The sequence below is a fragment of the Bufo bufo genome, chromosome 3, assembly GCF_905171765.1.
Source record: "Bufo bufo chromosome 3, aBufBuf1.1, whole genome shotgun sequence".
Classification (NCBI taxonomy): Eukaryota; Metazoa; Chordata; class Amphibia; order Anura; family Bufonidae; genus Bufo; species Bufo bufo.
This window is the reverse complement of record NC_053391.1, coordinates 645,076,555-645,096,766: the sequence shown is the minus strand read 5'-3', so window position 1 is coordinate 645,096,766 and position 20,212 is coordinate 645,076,555. Positions and strand designations below refer to the sequence as shown.

The 20,212-nt window shown below is 50.3% G+C and overlaps 1 protein-coding gene across 1 annotated transcript in view; it reads left to right on the top strand.

Moving 5' to 3' along the window:
• The window catches only part of MPHOSPH8 (M-phase phosphoprotein 8), a 33,151-nt gene that overhangs the window by 11,004 nt on the left and 1,935 nt on the right, over positions 1-20,212 (top strand). The window contains 11 exon segments of the mRNA XM_040426241.1: positions 2,470-2,557; positions 6,846-6,854; positions 9,822-10,079; positions 10,220-10,351; positions 10,675-10,763; positions 11,356-11,496; position 12,178; positions 18,357-18,406; positions 18,408-18,444; positions 19,081-19,234; positions 19,744-19,898. Of these exon segments, the coding sequence (XP_040282175.1) occupies positions 2,470-2,557; positions 6,846-6,854; positions 9,822-10,079; positions 10,220-10,351; positions 10,675-10,763; positions 11,356-11,496; position 12,178; positions 18,357-18,406; positions 18,408-18,444; positions 19,081-19,234; positions 19,744-19,898 (1,114 nt within the window).

The window sequence follows — 20,212 nt, the reverse complement described above, 5'->3', positions numbered from 1 at the left end:
CCTAACAGTGCGTGATCCACAGACCACCATTATTTTTTCTGCACAAATAATCCCGAGGTGCTGATCAGGCAGGTACGCAGTTCCGTCGTCGGGGCTCTATGCCGGAAGAATCCTGATCAGGATTATGCCAATGCATTCTGAATGGAGAGAAATCCGTTCAGGATGTCTTCAGTTCCGGACCGGAACGTTTTTTGGCCGGAGAAAATAACGCAGCATGCTGCGCTTTTTGCTCCGGTCAAAAATCCTGAACACTTGCCACAAGGCCGGATCCGGAATTAATGCCCATTGAAAGGCATTAATCCGGATCCGACCTTAAGCTAAACGTCGTTTCGGCGCATTACCGGATCCGGCGTTTAGCTTTTTCTGAATGGTTACCATGGCTGCCAGGACGCTAAAGTCCTGTTTGCCATGGTAAAGTGTAGTGGGGAGCGGGGGAGCAGTATACTTACCGTCCGTGCGGCTCCGGGGGCGCTTCAGAGTGACGTCAGGGCGCCCCCCCGCGTGCATGGGTGACGTGATCGCATGGATCACGTCATCCATGCGCATGGGGCGCTCTGACGTCATTCTGAAAAGCCCCGGGAGCCGCACGGACGGTAAGTATACTGCTCCCCACTACTACTATGGCAACCAGGACTTTATTAGCGTCCTGGCTGCCATAGTAACACTGAACGCATTTTGAAGACGGCTCAGTCTTCAAATGCTTTCAGTTCACTTGCAGTGTTACGGATCCGGCGGGCACCTCCGGCAAATGGAGTACACGACGGATCCGGACAACACAAGTGTGAAAGAGGCCTAAGCGGTCACAGTTCGCACGCAGAAAAAGTGGTAAAAAAATAAATAAAAAGACCTAAAAAAAGTGCACGGACCAAATGGTGTCCGTAAAAAAAAAAAAGACCGGGAGGAAGGGGGGGGGGGGGGGGGGGGGGGGGGGGGGCAGAAGGCAGAGGGACAGGGACGGAGGGTGGTTTAGGGAACTGGAACAGCTACAAATAATGAAGAAAAAATCTGTGCAGCTATTCTAGATGTTTTTCTTTCTTTCTTTTCGTTCCTCAGAGCCCCGCGCACCTTGTGCCGTACATGTACGGCGCTGAGTGTTAAGGGGTTAATCAATGATTACGGTATACGTACCCAAAAGGATGCATTAAAAACTATAAATTGTCCTGCAAAAAATAAGCCCTCAAACAGGTACATTGGTGAAAAAAACCTAAAGTTATAGCTCTTGGAATGCAATTAAAAAAACAATGTGCGTGGTCACTAAGGGGTTAAGGGCAATGGCACCAAATATTAATAAAATGTATGTAAACTTTTGACTTTGCAGAAAGTAATAAAAATGCTTTAGAACATTCTCTCTCCTCTCCTCTGTCTGTCTCTCCCCCCTCTCCAGTAAACTTCTGGTTTCAACTGTACATGTTTGGGTACTTAGGGGGAGATTTATCATTCCCTCTGTGCCTAAAAAGTGGATAATGCTCCTACTGAATTTCTTCCTGACACTAGCTCCCGGCTCCTCCATTCCGTGGCTCGCAGGATGTAAACTTCCATTTTGATGGCACTGCAGCTAAATGCTGCCCTCAGCGGTGACCTGTTCCCCTTGCATCATGACAAATGGTTACGTGAAGGAAAGGGAGCAGCTGCCCCTGCCGCCAGCAATTGGCTGCAGCGGTGTCAAACCAGAGATTTACATCCAGGGACCCAAGCAGAGCAGCAGAGGCTGGGAGCCAGCGTCGGGAAGCCTAAATTATAAATAAAAATAAAAACATCGTACTAGCCCTCAATCATCTGCATCGACAACAGCTTATGCTCTCAAATATGCTGAAACAGAGGCCATGCAATATTTAACCATCTACAAATGTATTAAAACATGTGCTGCACACGCAAAGAGCGCTTAGTTACTGAAATCTTCATTTTAGGAGAGCGCAGCATACGGTGTATAAAAATACACACAACCACCTTCATGCAACTTTGTTTCAAACTTGTGGTAAGAAGTAAAAAATGCACAAAAGTACATACTGGGGCAGATCCTTCATGTAAGCAAAATGTTCTGTGCAACAAAAAAGAACAGATACATGCTTACCACACACATTTACAAGTGCATGTGTGAAGAAAAAAATAATTACATGTGCAAATAAGTCAGGATTTATATATATATTATATAATGTTACGAGCCGTTTCCCATACCTCTGACTGGCACAAACACTGCATACAATACCACAGTTGGCCACCCGTCATTTCTTTCAAGCCTTCTTGTTTGCCTTGTCCTGCAGTACTCCCTACGCTGCACAGTGACAGGTGAGTTCTAATAATATTTCCTCCGGTGTCACCGCCAACACCCGATAACCGTCCTTGATAAAGATGTCCTCAATGATGGATTTAGCCATTGCCTCCATGTGTTTTCTGTGCTTTTCATAATGCAAAAGTGCAGATGACAAGTATTTTAGATTTTTACTTTTAACTACTTTATATCTTCACCAGAATAAAGAAGCAAAAAAATCTGAGCTGTCCAAAGAAAAGCCCAAAAAGAAGCACGACGCTGAAAAGGATGCAAGGAAGGAGCCAAAAGGTGGTAAAAAGTAAGTTTACAACCAGACTTTTTTTATTTTTTCTATGTCCTCCTCAGATGTGGTAGCAAGAGATTCCAACACGCCCGACATTTTGTTTTCCTGGCTGCATTATCCGTGATTTCTCGTGCATGGCATTGGGGACACAGCACCATGGGTATATGCCCAGCTGCCACTAGGAGGCTGACACTAGAAACAAAAGTGTTGGCTCCGCCCAGGTGGGCTATACCCCTCTGCAAGAGCCGAGATACACCAGTCTAGTTCTAGTGTCCGTAGGAGGCAGACATGACCTGTTTTGCAGGTCATCCTGCTAATTTTATTTTTTATTTTTTCTCTTTTTTTCTACAGGTTTCTTCCTGATGCAGGGGTGGCTCCATCGTGTTCCACTTTAGTTGCCCCCCTGCGGGCGCGTACTCAGGTACCCGGCAGCCACCCAGTCCCCACTTATCTGCTTCCGCAGAGGAATTCCGGCGGACCCACGGCTCCCGTGTTGAGTCCGCCGAGGGGGTGGTCATTGCTGCGCCTGAAAACGTCGGAAGGTGAGTATGACAGTACTGTACTCCCCCTCCCCCCACCTCTGTACCGCTTGTACCTGGCCCCTTTAGCGCTTGGGTCTGGAGGTGTTCCTCCAACTTAGGGGGCACTGCACGCTTGCCTGGGGTTCTTTTCTGCGTGGGGGAAAACTTTTTGGGGCACCCTCGTTTCTAGGGTCTGGCCCTTTAAGTCGGCCGGCTCTGCTCTTCGGCTCTTTCCCGTTATAACGGGTTTCCTCCTGCTCCTACCTGGCATTCCGGGCCCCCGCATCGGCGCTGCGTCCCCGCTTCTGCTGCTGCCTCCGGGCGTCCCGCGATCGCGGGCGTCCGTTTCCGGCAGCTTTTTTCTACTCTAGGCCCCGGTTTTTTCCCCTAGGCCGCAGGTCACGTGGGGCGGAGCTCTGTCTCCGCCTTCTGCCTTCCCGGGCTTTTCGCCTCTCCCTCCCCTCTGTGGGTGGCGCCCTGGGAGGTGCACTTTCTCTACCAATCCAGCACCAGCGCGGGCTGCTGGGGGGGTGTGTCTTCCTCACTACCGGCTCCTGTCCTGCCTGCAGCTGTCGCATCTTACAGCTTCTCCTGCGACTAGGCTCTCTGGACGTGCTTCTGTGGGACACAGCACCTAGGGTCTGGTAGGCAGCCTCTGGCTGACTTGTTTTTTGCTTTGCAGGCTCCTCCATACCGCCCTCATGTCTTCTTCTGGTCGGGCCCCCACTCCCCCTGCCGCCATTTCCACTCATTACGCCTGTTCTGTTGTAATAGGAAGTTCCCATGTGGTCAGTCTTCCTCTCTCTGCGTGCAGTGCCTTCCCCCCAGGCCCACCCAGTCCGCTCCTGCGGCCCCCTCTTTGTCGGTCCTTCCGGAATGGGCTGCTACCCTATCCCAGGCCATAGGTAACCTTGCCAGCCTCTCCCAATCCCTAGCGCAGTCCTTGGACCGCTTGCCCGCTCAGATTGCGGCCGCCTCGGGCAGGGACCCCCCCCGCCGGGGAAGTCCGTTCCCGCTCTGGTACGAGGTCCAGCAAGCGACCGCACAGCCTCGGCTGGGTCCCATTCTCCTCAGCTACCCCGGATCACTCCCCGGTTAGGTCTGAGTCGGAAATTTCTTCTTCAGCCGCTTCCGCCGTTCCTGGGGACTCCTCCGCTTCTGATTCTGAATCAGAGCGGTGCTCGGCGATGTCTGCGGCCATTCAGGACCTCATCAAAGCCGTCCGTGACGCGCTCCATGTGCAGGACGTTCCCTCCTCCTCCTCCCTGGAGTCGGTGTCCTTCCGCCGGGCTAGACGTTCCACTGTGGTCTTCCCGAATCACGAGGATCTGGACGCGCTTCTGGCTAGGAGTGGCGTCATCCTGATCGGCGCCTTCATCTTACCAAGGCCTCTGACGTCCCCTATCCTTTTTCTGAGGAATCTGTCAATACCTGGACGGTTCCTCCTCAGGTAGACCCTCAGGTTGCTCGCCTGGCGAAGGCTAGTACCCTTTCCCTGGCTGACGCGGCTTCCTTGTCGGATCCCGCTGACAAACGGGTCGACTCTTTGGCCAAGTCTGTTTTCATTGCAGCGGGTGCCGCCCCGCCTGTTTGCCGGGGGGTGGCTGGCTGCGCTATCTGGGCAAAACAGCTTGTTCGCGCCTTACCCCCAGACTCTGATCAAGGGAACTGGCAGTGCTTGCCTCTCAAATTTACCAGGCGTCCAAATTTCTTTGCGATGCCTCTATGGAATCGGCCCGCCGATCCGGCCGTGCAGCCGCTAACTCTGTGGCCATTCGCCGCACCATCTGGCTTCGTTCTTGGGCGGCAGATTCCGCCTCCAAGAAGGCTCTGATTTCCCTTCCCTTTCTCGGTGGGAAGCTCTTTGGGAAGAGTCTGGAAGAGCTCATCTCGGAGGCCACTGGCGGTAAGAGCTCTCTTCTACCCCAGAATCAGCCTCGCCGCCGTCGCTTTCCTGGGTCGTCCTCTCGGGCGCAGTCCTTTCGGGCCCCCCCTGCCCGATCTGACAAGAAGTCCTCCAGGCCTTCCTTTAAGGCCAAGCCCTCCTGGCATGCCAAGCCCAAACCTGCTCGCCCCCAGTCCACTAAACCTCCTTCCGCATGACTCTGTCAAGGTGGGAGGGCGTCTGCTCGCCTTTCAGGACGTCTGGCGAGCAAGTGTAGAAGACGCTTGGGTTCTGGAGGTGGTCTCCTCCGGATACAGGATCGAATTTTCCGATCTTCCGCTGGGACGGTTCTTCCTGACGTCGCCCCCCAGGTCCCCCTCCAGGGCAGAAGATTTTTTTCAGGCCATTCGTTCCCTTCGCTCTCTAGGGGTCATCGTTCCGGTTCCAGAATCAGAACGCTTTCGGGGGTTCTATTCGAATCTGTTCACGGTTCCCAAAAAGGACGGTTCGCTCCGTCCTATCCTGGACCTGAAGGCGCTGAATCACTTTGTCCGGGTCCGTCACTTTCGTATGGAATCCCTCCGGTCGGTGATCGCCTCCTTGGAGTCGGACGAGTTCCTGTCGTCCATCGACATTCAGGACGCCTATCTCCACGTCCCCATTGCCCTCTCCCACCAAAGGTTCCTTCGCTTCGCGGTAGGTTCTCTTCATTTCCAATTCGTAGCCCTGCCCTTCGGCCTGGCCTCTGCTCCGAGGGTCTTCACCAAGGTGTTGGCGCCTCTCATGGCCCTTCTACGTGCCAGGGGGGTCGCCTTGGTACCTTACCTGGACGACCTTCTGGTTCGGGCCCCGTCGTTGGAGGACAACCTGTCCAGCCTGCACATCACCCTCTCAGCTCTTGCTCAGTTCGGGTGGCTCGTCAACCACTCCAAGTCCTCCCTCGTCCCATGCCAGAGGATGCCCTTCCTAGGCATGATTTTCGACACTCGCCTCGGGCGGGTGTTTCTCCCCCAGAGAAGATTGCCTCCCTTCAGGCGGGGACGCTTCTCCGCGGCCCGTCCACCTTGACTATCAGGACGTGTATGCGCGTCCTGGGGAGGATGGTAGCTTCCTTCGAAGCCATTCCCTATTCCCAATTCCACTCCCGGGACCTTCAGTTGTTTCTCCTATCCAGGTGGGACAAGTCCCAGGCAGGTCTCGATCGCCTGGTTCGTCTCCCTCTCCAGCTTCGCCAGGACCTCTCCTGGTGGCTGCTTCCTCGGACGGTGTCCCTGGGCCGTTCCTTTCTTCCCCCAGTTGGCGGGTGATCACGACGGACGCCAGCCTCTCGGGTTGGGGAGCGGTCCTCGACTCTCTCACAGTCCAGGGTCTTTGGTCTGCTCAGGAGTCCTCCCTGCAGATAAATGTGCTCGAGCTCAGGGCAATTTTCCTGGCACTGTCTCACTGGACCCCACGTCTTCGCGGTCTCCCGGTCCGGGTCCAAACAGACAATTCCACCGCCGTGGCTTATCTGAACCACCAAGGGGGCACCAGGAGCGTGATGGCCTTGCAGGAAGCCTCCCATATCCTGCGCTGGGCGGAGACCCACGTTCCCGTCCTCTCCGCGGTACACATTCCCGGGGTCGACAATTGGGCGGCAGACTACCTCAGTCGTCAGCTAGTCGACCCGGGCGAATGGTCTCTACATCCAGAGGTGTTCCTCCAACTTTGTCACCGATGGGGAACTCCGGACGTGGATCTTTTCGCGTCACGTCTCAACCACAGGATCCCGCGCTATGTCGCGCGGTCCAGAGACCCTCAGGCCTTCGTGGTAGACGCCCTAGTTCTGCCTTGGTCTCAGTTCAACCTTCTGTACCTGTTCCCCCCCCATTCCCCTCCTGCCCCGAGTGCTCAAGCGTCTCAAGGCAGCCCGGGTTTCAGCAATCCTGGTGGCTCCGGATTGGCCCCGCAGGGCGTGGTACGCAGATCTAGTGTTTCTGCTCGCCGACGTTCCGTGGCGACTACCTCTGCGCCACGATCTCCTTTCTCAGGGCCCTCTGTACCACCCGAATTTACCTCAGCTTCGTTTGACGGCGTGGCCGTTGAGACCGCGGTCTTGAAGTCCCGTGGCCTCTCGGATTCTGTCATTAAGACGATGCTTCACGCTCGCAAACCCCAGTCAGCCCGTATTTACTACCGGACCTGGAGAGCGTATTTTGCCTGGTGCGAGTCTGGGCGTTTCCGCCCTCTTCATTTCTCCGTCCCTAACGTTCTGGCCTTCCTTCAGACCGGTTTTGACAAGGGTCTTCGCCTTGGCTTCTCTCAGAGGACGATTTCGGCCCTCTCAGTCCTTTTCCAACGTCCCGTGGCCTCGAGGGCTCAGGGTTAGGACTTTTCTTACAGGGTGTCGCCGCGTAAGCGCCGAGCCCTCCCTTTCGTTTTTTCCAGTGGAGCCGTGGGACCTGAATCTCGTCCTTGACGCCCTTCAGTCTTCTCCCTTCGAGCCTTTGGCAGAGATATCTCTATCGTTTGTCTCGTTCAAGGTGGCCTTCTTAGTGGCAGTCACCTCCATCCGCCGGGTTTCCGAACTGGCGGCGCTTTCTTGCCGTTCGCCTTTCCTGGTTTTCCATCAGGACAAGGTGGTGTTGCGTCCCGTTCCCTCTTTTCTTCCAAAGGTGGTTTCGTCTTTTCATATCAATGAAGAGATCGTCCTTCCCTCTTTCTGCCCTAATCCTTCTCACCCTAGGGAGAAATCCCTCCATTGCCTTGATGTTGTTCGGGCCCTTCGCCTGTACCTTCGCCTCACGGAGCCCTTCCGTCGTTCGGATTCCCTTTTCGTGGTCCCGGCGGGTCCTCGTAGCGGTTTGCCTGCCTCCAAGGCCACCATCTCTCGCTGGGTTCGGTCGGCTGTCAAGGAGGCCTATATCGCAAAGGGCCGTGCTCCCCCTTCCAGGTTGACCGCTCATTCGACTAGGGCAGTTGGGGCTTCCTGGGCGGTGCGTCATCAGGCATCTGCTTCCCAGGTCTGCCGGGCCGCCACCTGGGCGTCAGTTCACACTTTCTCTAAGTTTTACCACATTCATTCTCTGGCTTCCGCTGACGCTAGCCTGGGGCGCAAGGTTCTGCAAGCAGCTGTGCTGTAGATTGGCGACATGGCGTTCTTCTTCCCTCCCTCAGGGACTGCTTTGTGACGTCCCATGGTGCTGTGTCCCCCAATGCCATGCACGAGAAAAATGGATTTTTTGTACTCACCGTAAAATCCTTTTCTCGTAGTAGGCATTGGGGGACACAGATCCCGCCCATTTTCTTATTGAGTTTCTTCTTTTTGTGGTCCCGGCGATTTGTGGTCGTTGGGGTCCCCAGTTGAAGACTTGTTGGCGTTTAGTTTCTGTTTGTTCAGGTGTGTGGCGTTCCTACTGCTTTTGTACCGACTGGTGTATCTCGGCTCTTGCAGAGGGGTATAGCCCACCTGGGCGGAGCCAACACTTTTTTGTTTCTAGTGTCAGCCTCCTAGTGGCAGCTGGGCATATACCCATGGTGCTGTGTCCCCCAATGCCTACTACGAGAAAAGGATTTTACGGTGAGTACAAAAAATCCATTTTTTATTTTCTATTCTGACAATAAGGCTCTGTTCACATTTGTTACGGCTGCCTTTCCTGAGCGCTAATGCTAAAGTTAATGGATTAGTCCTGTGTACGGCCTCCATGTGCTAACTGAATGTCAGTCGTGTGATCTCCACGTCAGCTGACCCCCAGCATTCAGCTAGTAACTGGTGCTGGTGACATGCCAGAGGCAGATTATTCAGGGCGCTATCCGGGCGTGTAACAGCAGAACCGTTGTTAATTGAAGAGCAGAACTAAAGTGTTTCCAGCTACAGCAGTACATCTCATCTGCTTCAGTGCAAGAGAAGGTCCTGCATTGCCGACCCCCCTTCCCCAAAGGTGGGGTCACACTTGCTGTTTTTGATGCTGTCCACATGTGATTTAAATGCTGTGGATTTGCTGTGCAGATTATTGTGTGGCAAATATGCAGCCTTGTACAGTACCAGCAAAGAGGATGAGAGTTAAAAAAAACTAATCTCATCCACATGCTGCGTTAAAAATCCACAGCCATTTCCAAGGCAAAAAACAGATGTAATACATGTGGTTTTTGTTGCAGAACTGTGGGAAAACCACAAGCTTGCTTTTCTGGCATACATCTTGCCTGGCCCTGACGATCTCACTTCTGTGCCGAGGGACTCTGCTTCCAATACTGAAGCAGCGTCTGCGCATGCACTGTAATTGTTCTGGAAGCAAAAGCAGAGCTCTCCGCGCTTGCGCTGCTGACCAGAGCAACAGCACAGTCACGAATTTGGCGAGGCAGTATGTCTGGCCCTGTCAGTCTAGACAGGTAGATCTTCAACTGTAGGGACAGCCCGTCGAATCGATTCGCTCATCCCTATTTACAGTGTTACTCAACTTCCTCAGGATAGGTCATCGATATCAAATCAGTTGCGGTCCAGCTCCCCTGCTAATCAGCTGTTTGAAGGGGCCGCGACGCTTGTGTGAACGCTGCTTTATCTTCAGAATTACATGGGCATCTTCTTTTTTTTGTTGTTGCAGTGGTGGTGCAGTATAGGTACAATTTCTTGTCTCATTCGCTTGAATGGGGCGAGCAGTTGTCATGACACTGTACCACTTTTACAAAGGAGAGGACACCCAGGTAATTTTGAAGAGGACCACTGCCCCTGGAAACATGTGATTGGTGGGGGGCCAGGAGTCAGAGCTCAGCCAATCTGATATTAATGATCTATCCTTTAAATGGTATGCATCATGAAACATTCAAGTTTTCCTAAGAAAATCTGAAACTATAGTTCAAAACGTGTTTTTTTTTTTATTATATTAGATATCAAGGAACAGAAAGTTGTGCATGATGCCTTCACAATATCTGCTGAGGACCGGGAGGAGTGTATGGAGAGTACGAAGAAGAAAGAAGACACATCCTTTGACTATAGACTTTCAGAAGATTATAAGATGAAGGATATGAAATCAACCGTCAAAGAGAGAAGAAGTACACAAGATGAGGCCGATTCCTGGACATTTGGAACATCAGAAGGAGATCAGGAGGTTATGGATACCATGTGTCATCTGCAGGAGAGCTCGGGTATGTCGCATGCTGTTTTCCTGACCTTAGGAAAAACCATGCAAACAAGCTATATGGATAATTATGTACATAAACCAGTGTCCACACCCTTCCGTTTCATAGACTCCAATACATTAATGCTACTGTTATGTGTATTGCAGGAGCTTTAGACAGCAGGTCGCATATCATGGGTGTGGGAATGGACCTGCAGTTGGAGTGGATGACGCTGGAGGATTTTCAGAGGCACCTTGATGGATCTGATGAAATTATCCCAAAAGACCCAATCTCCAATAGTATGTTTTACCTACAAATGCCTCTTAATAAATTTGTTGCATCTTGTGCTGTCTGCGCTGCAAACTGAAATCTACCATATGAGCATTCATATGTTTTTATATTTCACGTCATTGTACCAGAGTAAGTTATTCTAAATGTGTTGCCGCTCGGTGCCTCTTCTGCCCACTTTAAAAAAAACTAACAAGCAAACAAGAAAAAAAACTGTAAAGTCTAACATTTTTGCACTGATTGCACTCTGGGCAAAAATTTGTGACTTTTATATGCCTTTTTTGTGCATATATCCAACAGCATTTTCATTCATTCCTTCTTTCTTTTCCAATAGGCGCATTGAAAGAAGCAGTAAAAAACAGTGACTACTTGACTGTAAAATATGCACTTAATTCCAAAGAATCGTATAACTTGGATCTAGTGGTAAGTTACCTGGTTGTTGTTCCATCCACTTTGTTTATAGTATTAGAGAGTATAAGTCTGGGTAACATCGTGGATGTGTGTTTCACTATGTGGAGAAAAGCTGCATGACGAATGCAAGTATAACCATATGATCAGAATTTCTGTTATAGTTCCAAGTCGCCCGTACCTTTTTAAATTACAGGGAAATACTGAGGTCACTTGCTCATCACACTGTTGTGACAATTTGCCCTTGTGGCCAGTAGCCATAGCCTATTGATGTGCATATTATATGCATGGAACCTCATGATGCCTACACATGTCACAGTTTTTAACTCGTGATGCGCTACTCTTTTGTGGGATAAATATAGAGGTCTACTCAATTTATGAATTGCACATGGTAAAGCATGGAGGCTCCATGGCAGGATGTATTATGTGCTCTTAGGCACCCTGTATTTAATCTTCCTTTATATGCCACCACCGTATTCTCTGCTGCCTTCAATGCCTTCATATTATGACATGCAGTGGGCCTTGCTATCATTTTTATTCCTTCCTAGGAATTCTTTGAGGGAAGAGCTACACAGTGTTAACTTTCAGCTTGATTTTTCCATTGTAGGATGCAAGTGGGATGACTCTAGTCATGATGGCTGCGGCTGCAGGGCAGGATGACATTTTAAGGCTTCTGATAAAGAAGGGAGCGAAAATCAATTGCAGGCAAAGGAACGGGACGACAGCCCTAATTCATGCAACTGAAAAAGTAGGTGTTGTTCATTGATGTACCAGGTTTAACACAGGAAAAACAAGATTTTTGTGAAACTCACCTGTAAAATCTCTCTCGTGTAGTTCATTGGGGGACACAGGACCGTGGTTATAGCTTGCTGCTGCCACTAGGAGGCGACACTAGGCTGAAAAAAGACTTAGCTACTCCCCTGCAGGCTATACCCCCTCCAGCCTGGAGAGAGCATGTCCGTTTGTGCTCAAGCAGTAGGAGTAGTAGAAAACATGTGCCAAGTAAAGGAGAATGCAACAGACATCGGCGGAAGCGAACCCGCTAAACACCCGACCGGTAACCAGACATCCCTATCAACACTAATAAATACTGGGTGGGTGCTGTGTCCCCCAATGAACTACGCGAGAAAGAGATTTTACAGGTGAGTTTCACAAAAATCTCGTTTTCTCTCTGGTATCATTGGGGGACACAGGACCGTGGGACGTCCTAAAGCAGTCCACAGGGAGGGAAAAAAGTCCACGCCCATGGAGTAACACCCTTGAGAATGCTTAATGCACTACTGCCTGCGATACCCGGCTGGCCGGAGCAGCACTGGCAATGCCTAGGAAGCACCTGGCAAAAAACTTGGTGAACGCGCGCCAGGAAGACCAAGGCGCTGCCTTATACAACCGCGAAGCTGATGCAGGGTGAAACGTGTATCTCACAAAGAGTTGACCCGTGGTCAGATGTCCCAAACTCCACCGGGCAGTGCCTTGCCCCGGGAGCGGAATGCCTAAGCAGCCGCCAAAGGATCCACCTGGAACCCCCTCGGAGACCATCGAGCCCTTCCAAGGACCTCCAGGAATGACCAGGTAAAATCCGCACGGCGGAAAGAGCTAGTCATGGACAAGAAAACCTCTGCGCTGGAATACATCCTGATGGAGAGCACACTCTCTCGAGTGCGAAGGAAAAGAAGGGAAAACAATGTCCTGTCGACATGGAAGGCAGCGACTACAGTCAGCAAAAAAGAAGGTAATGGGCGGAGCACTGCCTTATGCAAGTACCTGATAAGAAAAAAATGTACATACAAGAAAAGGCACTTCCAACTCCCAAATTTGTTGGATGGAAAAACCTGCTCCCAGGAATGCCACCTTCCCAGAAATAAAAAAAGAGGGGAAGAAGATTTACAGAGAGAGGTCATGTTCCTCACTGAAGGCCACCAAACGACCCATCGGTCGCCTGGACGAAACCAGGTAGCTGGCCCTAACACCAGATGCAGAACCAAAAACCCAGGCCACGGGATACACCCCTGCTAAAGAGAGATGCTCCACAGAAGCGGTCGATTGGCAGACCGATGCCCCAGCGCCGAAGAGGCTTGCGGGGAGACTGAAAAGCGGTTGATAACCCACAGAGAAAAAACTTCTGAATAGGACACGGCCCACCGCGGGCCAAGGAACCAATACATGTGAGATAGGTAGAGTAAATCTGGTGCGAGAACCACCAACGGCGAGGCTCTCCGTCAGTGACCATATATTGACAGCGTGGTAACGCCGCTCAACGAACATTTCGACTAGACCAAGATAAGAGAAATACCCCTGTTGGATAGATCTGACAGACATTACTCATGTCATAAAAGAGATAATTGTAGATACAGGAAGCACACCCAGGATCAATAGAAAGAATTTACCTGTAGAAGGAAGGTCAGGCGGGAAGAATTTGCGCCAGACCGCGCTCCTCCCCCCCCCCCCCCCCCCCCCCCCCCCCCCCCCCCCCCCCCCCCCCCCCCCCCCCCCCCCCCCCCCCCCCCCCCCCCCCCCCCCCCCCCCCCCCCCTCCCTCACAAAACCATACGAGGGCTGCGGCCTAGTAGGCCGTGAAGCCAAGGGCTAAAGTTATGTAGCACGGCTAACCGGGATGCCACTGCCGGCCGGAGTACAGAGCGATTCAGAGCCGCTGGGACCGGAAACAGAAGGGAGGTAGGCAAAGTGAAGCCAGGGTTCGGTCGACCTGTGCGGCTTTAATCCTTCCGGAGCGGCGCGTGCGGCGCCTGCTGCCTAGAGGGGTGGATACTAGTGCTGGGGAGGCCTCCTCCGCTCCCCTCACCTACATAACGCTGGCCGTAAGGTATCGGGCCGCAGCAGCACAAACGGCCGCACCGCCCACTGTGTCCGGCAGTGTGGGACGTGGCCATTAACCCCCTATGCGCCGTAAAGGGTTGTGGAGGGATGCCCTCAGAAATCCTGGGCACAAAAGTTGGAGCCCGGCGTCTGCCAAGAAAGTGGGGGTGAAGAGAGAGAAGAGGGAGCCCGGTACTTGTCCAAAGAGGGAGGCAGGGAGGAGGGTTAACCTACTTACCTAGTCCGTGTACTCGCCCAATCATCCTCCTCTTCTCTTCACCCTCCCTAGTGGACCGGCAGGTCAGCTTTTCCAGCAGGGTCAGCTGCTGGCACCGGAGTGGCAGGAGTCTGGTATGGTGGGAGGGTCGTCTTCTTTGGTGGACCTAGGTGACCCCTTGGCTGGCGGGAGCAGGTGAGCGAGGCTGCCCTGGTCCTCCTTTTTCTTCTGTGGGGAGTTAAGCAGTGGATTTTTCACCGGTTTGCTCCCAGGGATAACGGAGAGGCTGAGCAACTGTTTCCAACCTAAAAGGAAAAATATAAAATAAAAAAGAATCCATAGAAAAGCCGCCCTGCATAAAGCGGGAGGTCTGCCTCCTACGACACTAAGCTAAAAACAGATAGCTCCTCCCTGCAAGGCTATACCCCCTCCAGCTGGAGAGAGCATAAGTCTTTTTTTCAGCTAGTGTCGCCTCCTAGTGGCAGCAGCAAGCTATACCCACGGTCCTGTGTCCCCCAATGATACCAGCAAGAAATCCAGTTGTATTGTTTTTCTCTACAAACGTGCTGGGTTCCTACTGAAGACTGTGATTAGATAATGGGTTAAAGGAGTTCCTCGCTTGTCATTGGGGGACTCAGAAGAAAGTGGGTATAGCAGCTGCCACTAGGGGGGTGACACTAAGCAGAAAGTGTGAGCACCCCCTTTCAGCCTGTAGCTCTCCTGCAGACACTGAGCTAATCTGTTTTCACTTAATGTCCATAGAAGGCCTTTACCTTTTGATGGAGACCCAGCTGCTCTTCCTTCCTCCAGGAGGCAAGGAGGTACGGCAGACCACAAAATCTGCTTTACCCCGGTTAGAGAACGCATCCTCTTTCTTAAAGTCCCCCTTTTTTCAGTGTAGGTTCCCTTTAACAAGGGGCAGCATGCTGACCCGGCTTGCTTTGGGCAGAAGACTTCAGAGATGGAAGCATACACTTCCCGTGGAGTGATCCAGTTCACCCTCACTTCTGTACCAACCTATTAAAACTAATACGGCTGCTTGCAGTCTAAAGGCTGTCCAGCAGTGTTTCCTGACTCCTGCTACATGCCTTGTTCGGGGAAGGGGCCCACCCCTCCTGGCTCCTTCTCTTTTGCTGACACCAGTGCTTGAGTCTTGCACTGCTTGGATTCCTGCTTCTGTCCCAACATGTTTAAACTGGGGCTGGGGGTTAGTTGACGTTCCCCAAGCAACCACACCATCCGCTTCAGTAGGCCTCCTTCAGTGTAACGTGTAATAGTGCCTCGTCTTGATAAAGTATATGACAAGCCTCAGTGGCTCTGCATGGAACTGGCAAGCCAAATGATCACTTATGTTAGGCTGAGTAATTCTGCTGTTGCTGGATACGGTCTTGGGCATATGCAGTTCTGGCTGGTCCCTTTTTTTTATAAGGAAGTGACTGTATTCCTAAATTCAAGTATGCAGTGAACTTTTGCAGTTCAGATGTGCTATGCATAGGCAGAGTAAGGGCTCATGCACACGACTGTATGCCCTCCGAGACATACGGTTCCGTGAGCAGGCCATATGTCCCGGAGCGGCATACATTGTGCGCACGGGAGTGCGCAACGCATCATTGGTTACTATGATGCTGTGCGCATTGGGCCGCCTGCCGGACTATTGTCCTGCACTCCTATGATCATAATCTGGCGGGGGGCCCGATGCGCACAGTATCATAGTAACCTATGATGCTGTGCGCACTGATGTATGCCGCTCCGGGACATATGGCCCGCTCACGGACCGTATGTCTCGGAGGGCATACGGTCGACTTGTGTGCATGAGCCCTAATGGTGCTGTTCCTGGATGTTTTTCCTGGCAAGCGGGCACAGTCTGTGATGCACCAGGCAGCTGCATTTCCCATCTTCATTCGCAGTTTAGTTGCTGCTCTCTCTGTTTGTTTTGTGCAGCCTTGCGAACACCAGTCATTGTGTAGTGATTGTATTATTGTTGGTCGTTTTACTTACACAGTATCTGATATTAGTGCTGATAACAGACTGCTGCTTTTTTCCCCTAATGTTATGGTCACCACTACATTCAGGTCACTTCATCTGCCATGGCAAAGACCAGTGTGTTCCTGTGATTGCACTTTCTTAGTTTCTTGCTTAGCAGTACACTGTTGCTTTAGCCATATTGTCACCTTCTATGTCAGAGTGATGATACACCGTTGCAGAGTATCCTCGTTTATGCAGCATTGTATTCCAGTGATGCTATCCAGGCTCCTGCCTGCGCCCATATCTCTCCTCAGATGGTCTGAACAACCATCAGTGTCTTTGGCTGAGTCTGCCTTATTTGGGTTACCCTTCCCAGCTCATCGTGGACAATCTGACTCATACCACCTTGGTGGCTGTCAATCACACAGCAACTCCTGGACTCTCGGACAAGGCTGCCTACCGAAAAGATGAGGAAAAAAATATATATTCAGCTGCCCAGATATTCCTTCATATTTAGCTTTTTTTTATTTCAGGCTTCTAGCAATCATTTAGGTCATCATTTTTCAACCTCAAACTCATGTTTTCCTTTCATGATGGTCAGGAATTATGGAGCATATAGACTCATTCCTTTTTTGGTAGTCTTGCATCAGTTTTTACTTTTGCTGTATTTCTGAAGAGTGCCCCTCAGATTTTTAGACTATGCTTTCTAGCATTCATACTTGCTCTACAGTGCTCTAGACTAAAAAAAAATATCAAGGAGGCATTGGCTCCTAACATCCCAAAATTTAGTGCGCCCAAATTTAAAATGCATATAATTATGGTATATTTATTTTTTAAAAGACGTGTCTTACCTTGTGTAGTTGCCCATTTGTCTCTCTTTTTGATTCGTCGTTCTAACCCCATCAATCTTGAGGAGTTGTGCACTCATTTCTATGAACTCTCAGACTAGCCCGATTCGCGTTGCTGATCATGCTTCCTTCATCCCTGGGTGCTGGGCCTTGGTTCATTCGCTTCCAGTCCTCCGCTGCTTGTCTTGTGTTTCTCCATGAAAACTTTTTATCTTGATGCCTCTGCAGCCAATCACTGGCCACAGTGAGATCTGCCCGCCTGCATCACATGACCATTTAACTTAATGCAAGGGAAGCAGTGGTCAGTTATTGGCTGTAACGGCGTCAAACAGGAAGTTTTCATGAAGGGACTCAAGACAAGCAACGGAGGCGGGGGAGCAAATGAGCCAGGACCCAGCACTGGGGATCAGGTAAGTATGATCACCAACAAAGGTTTTGCCAGTCTCAGAAATTAGTCACAGAGCGCTCTCCGTGCACCACCCCTCACACTCTGCTTCCTGGGATGTTTTAATCCCTTGTCCTATTTACCCTAATAGAGCTCTGTCAGGGTGAATAGGACTTCACACACTCCCTGCTGCCCTGTGCATAGTGCACACAGCAGCGGGGAGCTGACTATGGCAGCCAGGGCTTCAGTAGTTTCCTGGCTGCCATGGTAACCGATCGGAGACCCACGATTACACTGATGGGGCTCCGATCGGAACTGCCACTGCACCACCAATGGGGAGGGGACCCTGTGGCCACTGACTGCCACCAATGAATATAAAAATGGGGGGGGTTTGGGGCTTACTGCACCACCAATGAACACATTAATTTATGTGTAGGCAGCGGTATCACCCGCCATCTGACATGCGGCACCTGAGGGGTTAATTGCCGGGGGGGATCACAGCGCATGTTATAGAGGGCGGGTGCCGGGTATGTGATCCCGGTGCCTACACTTGGTGGCGCAGTGGCCACAGTCCCTCCTCCCCTGTGCTGCTGAGGAGAACATGGAACGTGCTTAGAGCTGTACTTGCCATGTTCTCAAACAGATCGGTACAGTATCGTTAAATAGTAAGAGCAGGTATCGTATCGATCCGGGTCTAAAAGTATCTCTTCAGGCTGCAGCGCTGCAGTCCACTCGTTAACTTTAGTCTTGTCGCCATCTGCAAATTTTAAGACCCATTGTCGCCCGTTTTGATTGCCATCTGGAGCGCTGCTCTAGGGTGCCTCCTTCCCTCCGCTGGAGGAGCTTGTGTTTCTGGGTCTGGGCATTTCAGACGGCCTCATACTAGACATATTCTGGTAAGGCTCCTCCTGGCCTATGTTCCTGAAGAAGTTTTTAAGGTTTATTGCTGCAATTCTCTCTCTTTCAGGCTTTTTGGTTAGTCTGGATCTTTCTGTCCAGACTCCTGGACCATTCTCCTTTTCAACTAGTGTTCCTTGTTTTGCAGCGCCAGAACCCATCCAATTTGAAGGACACCACTGCTCACCAGTGTGGTCTTCATTTATCACACTTCTACGGTGACACCGGATGATGGCTCTATAGGCAGCACTTCTATTGTAGGTTATTCCTCAAGGACCAGCCATACAAGGTCCCCTTTCACTTACATCTTCAGTGGGGACTACGTTTTTTCCATGGATTTGCTCCTCTTCATGTTCAGTTTTCCTTACTTCGTCTGCCATTCATTCTTTGTTGTGATAAGCAGGTCCAGAGCTTCTGTGTCTCAATATTGGGATTCTGCATCTTGTGAATGCTGTCCAACTTTGTCTTCATCCTTTAGAGATCACCTGACGACAGTGGCTCTGCTATTGGAAGCCGGGGCTTTTGTGAATTTTACAACAAGTGACTGGAGAAACCGGCTCTGATGAAGGTATTTTGTGGCTGTTAAGAAAACTCTCTTGTAAACCTTTACATTATTCATAGATTTCTTTACACTTCAATTGTGGAAACTGCTGGAGCTGGAGGTCAGTGCGGAGCATAAATGTAGGGTGTAATTCTAGGATCGCTCCCTTGCATATATTCTCTTCATGAGCTTATGAAGGAAAACCTCCTTTATCCATGTGTGATCGAATGCATGTTCTCATTGCTGCCATTAGCGCCATCCCATGCTGTAGCTTTGCTTACTGTTATATTCTGCTCAGCCAAATGTCTTCTACTTGTACTACAGGGAATCCTGCATTGCGCCGTTTTTCTCTGTTATACTTCATGGAATGTGTGAATAAATTTGCAACCACGTTTGACCAGTCACCTTGACAAGAGGTTCTGTCCCTTGCTCTGATACTGTGGTACTGATTGTGAGTAGGGCCGCACCAGTTGTTGGTTTATTACACTGTTCCATACCGCTGTGCAGAGATGCTCCATGATTAATATTGCGCCAGGATCGCCGACAGGTCTCTTGTCTCCTGCGCAGTAACACTTGCAGAAATTACTGTTCTAAAGATGTCACATCGAAGAGACCCAATGTTCCTATATACAAAATGTGTTCTTTTTCTTCTTGTCTCTTCAGTCTTGTAAAAGGGAAATGTTGATGCTGTGCGACTCTTGATAGAACATGGTGCTGACTGTAATATACTGACTAAGCACCAGAACAATGCTTTACAGTTCGCCTAACAAAGCGATAATATCGTCTTTGAGTTACTTATGGCCATTTGCAAAAGTAAGTATTGTGTTCCTGTTGTGTACACAGGGTTTAGGCTTCATCATTCTACCTACAGGTCATCTGGATGTCCTAGCATAGGGTCTGCTAAAAGGCAGAAGCTCTCGCTCTGATAGACTCAAGCCATCCTTCGGAATAGCGGTCACGTAATACTACATTTTCCTGCACTGGGGGCTGTAGGCGAATCTTCCACAGTCAGCTTAATTCAGCTCTTTTCTTGCAGTCTTGGGTGCTGGAATGAAAGGTGGACTAACCAAGGACAACTACCCTCTCCCCAACCTAACAGAGTATCCCATAACTCTAGTTCAGAGAACCTTGGTTTACATACCGATGAGGTCTGGGAAGCTGGCATTGCCTGTTATTTTGAGAGAAGTAAAGTCAGGAATAGATATGATACATGTGATTGTAAATCTAGACTATGATTGTATCTTCTAATCTCGTGTAATCCTTTAACTAAACTGATTTGTTTTTTATATATATCATGTGTCTAATCATAAGAAATTCTTTTCTCAGGCTCTCCAGAGTGGTAGAAGATGCGATAAAGGATTATTTTGAGGACCGTCTTGTGGTGCTCGAGCCGGTTTTCCCAATTGCCTGTCACAGGCTTTGCGAGGGGACCAGATTTTTCTTTAGATTTTAATTATAAACCCCGTTTAACATACCAGAAGGTAACTACACGGTCACTACATACAGTGCTTGTCTTTTGGTGTTGCTGCTACGTAACCTTTACAGACGCTTAATTTATCTGTGCGTGACAGAGAAGCTATTCAATGTCTCAATGTTAATAGGTAATGAATGCATTATCTTGACCTAGGCAAAAAAAAGTATAGTTTAAAGTATTGTCTAAACTGTAACCAATACGGGGTAGTTGTACAAACTTCAGTCTAGACAATGTATAACCTTGGTTTAGTTGAGCTGTAATGTGAGTAGACCTATCCTTGTCTATATTTATGTATAGGTTTATTGATCTGGTTTTGGGTTA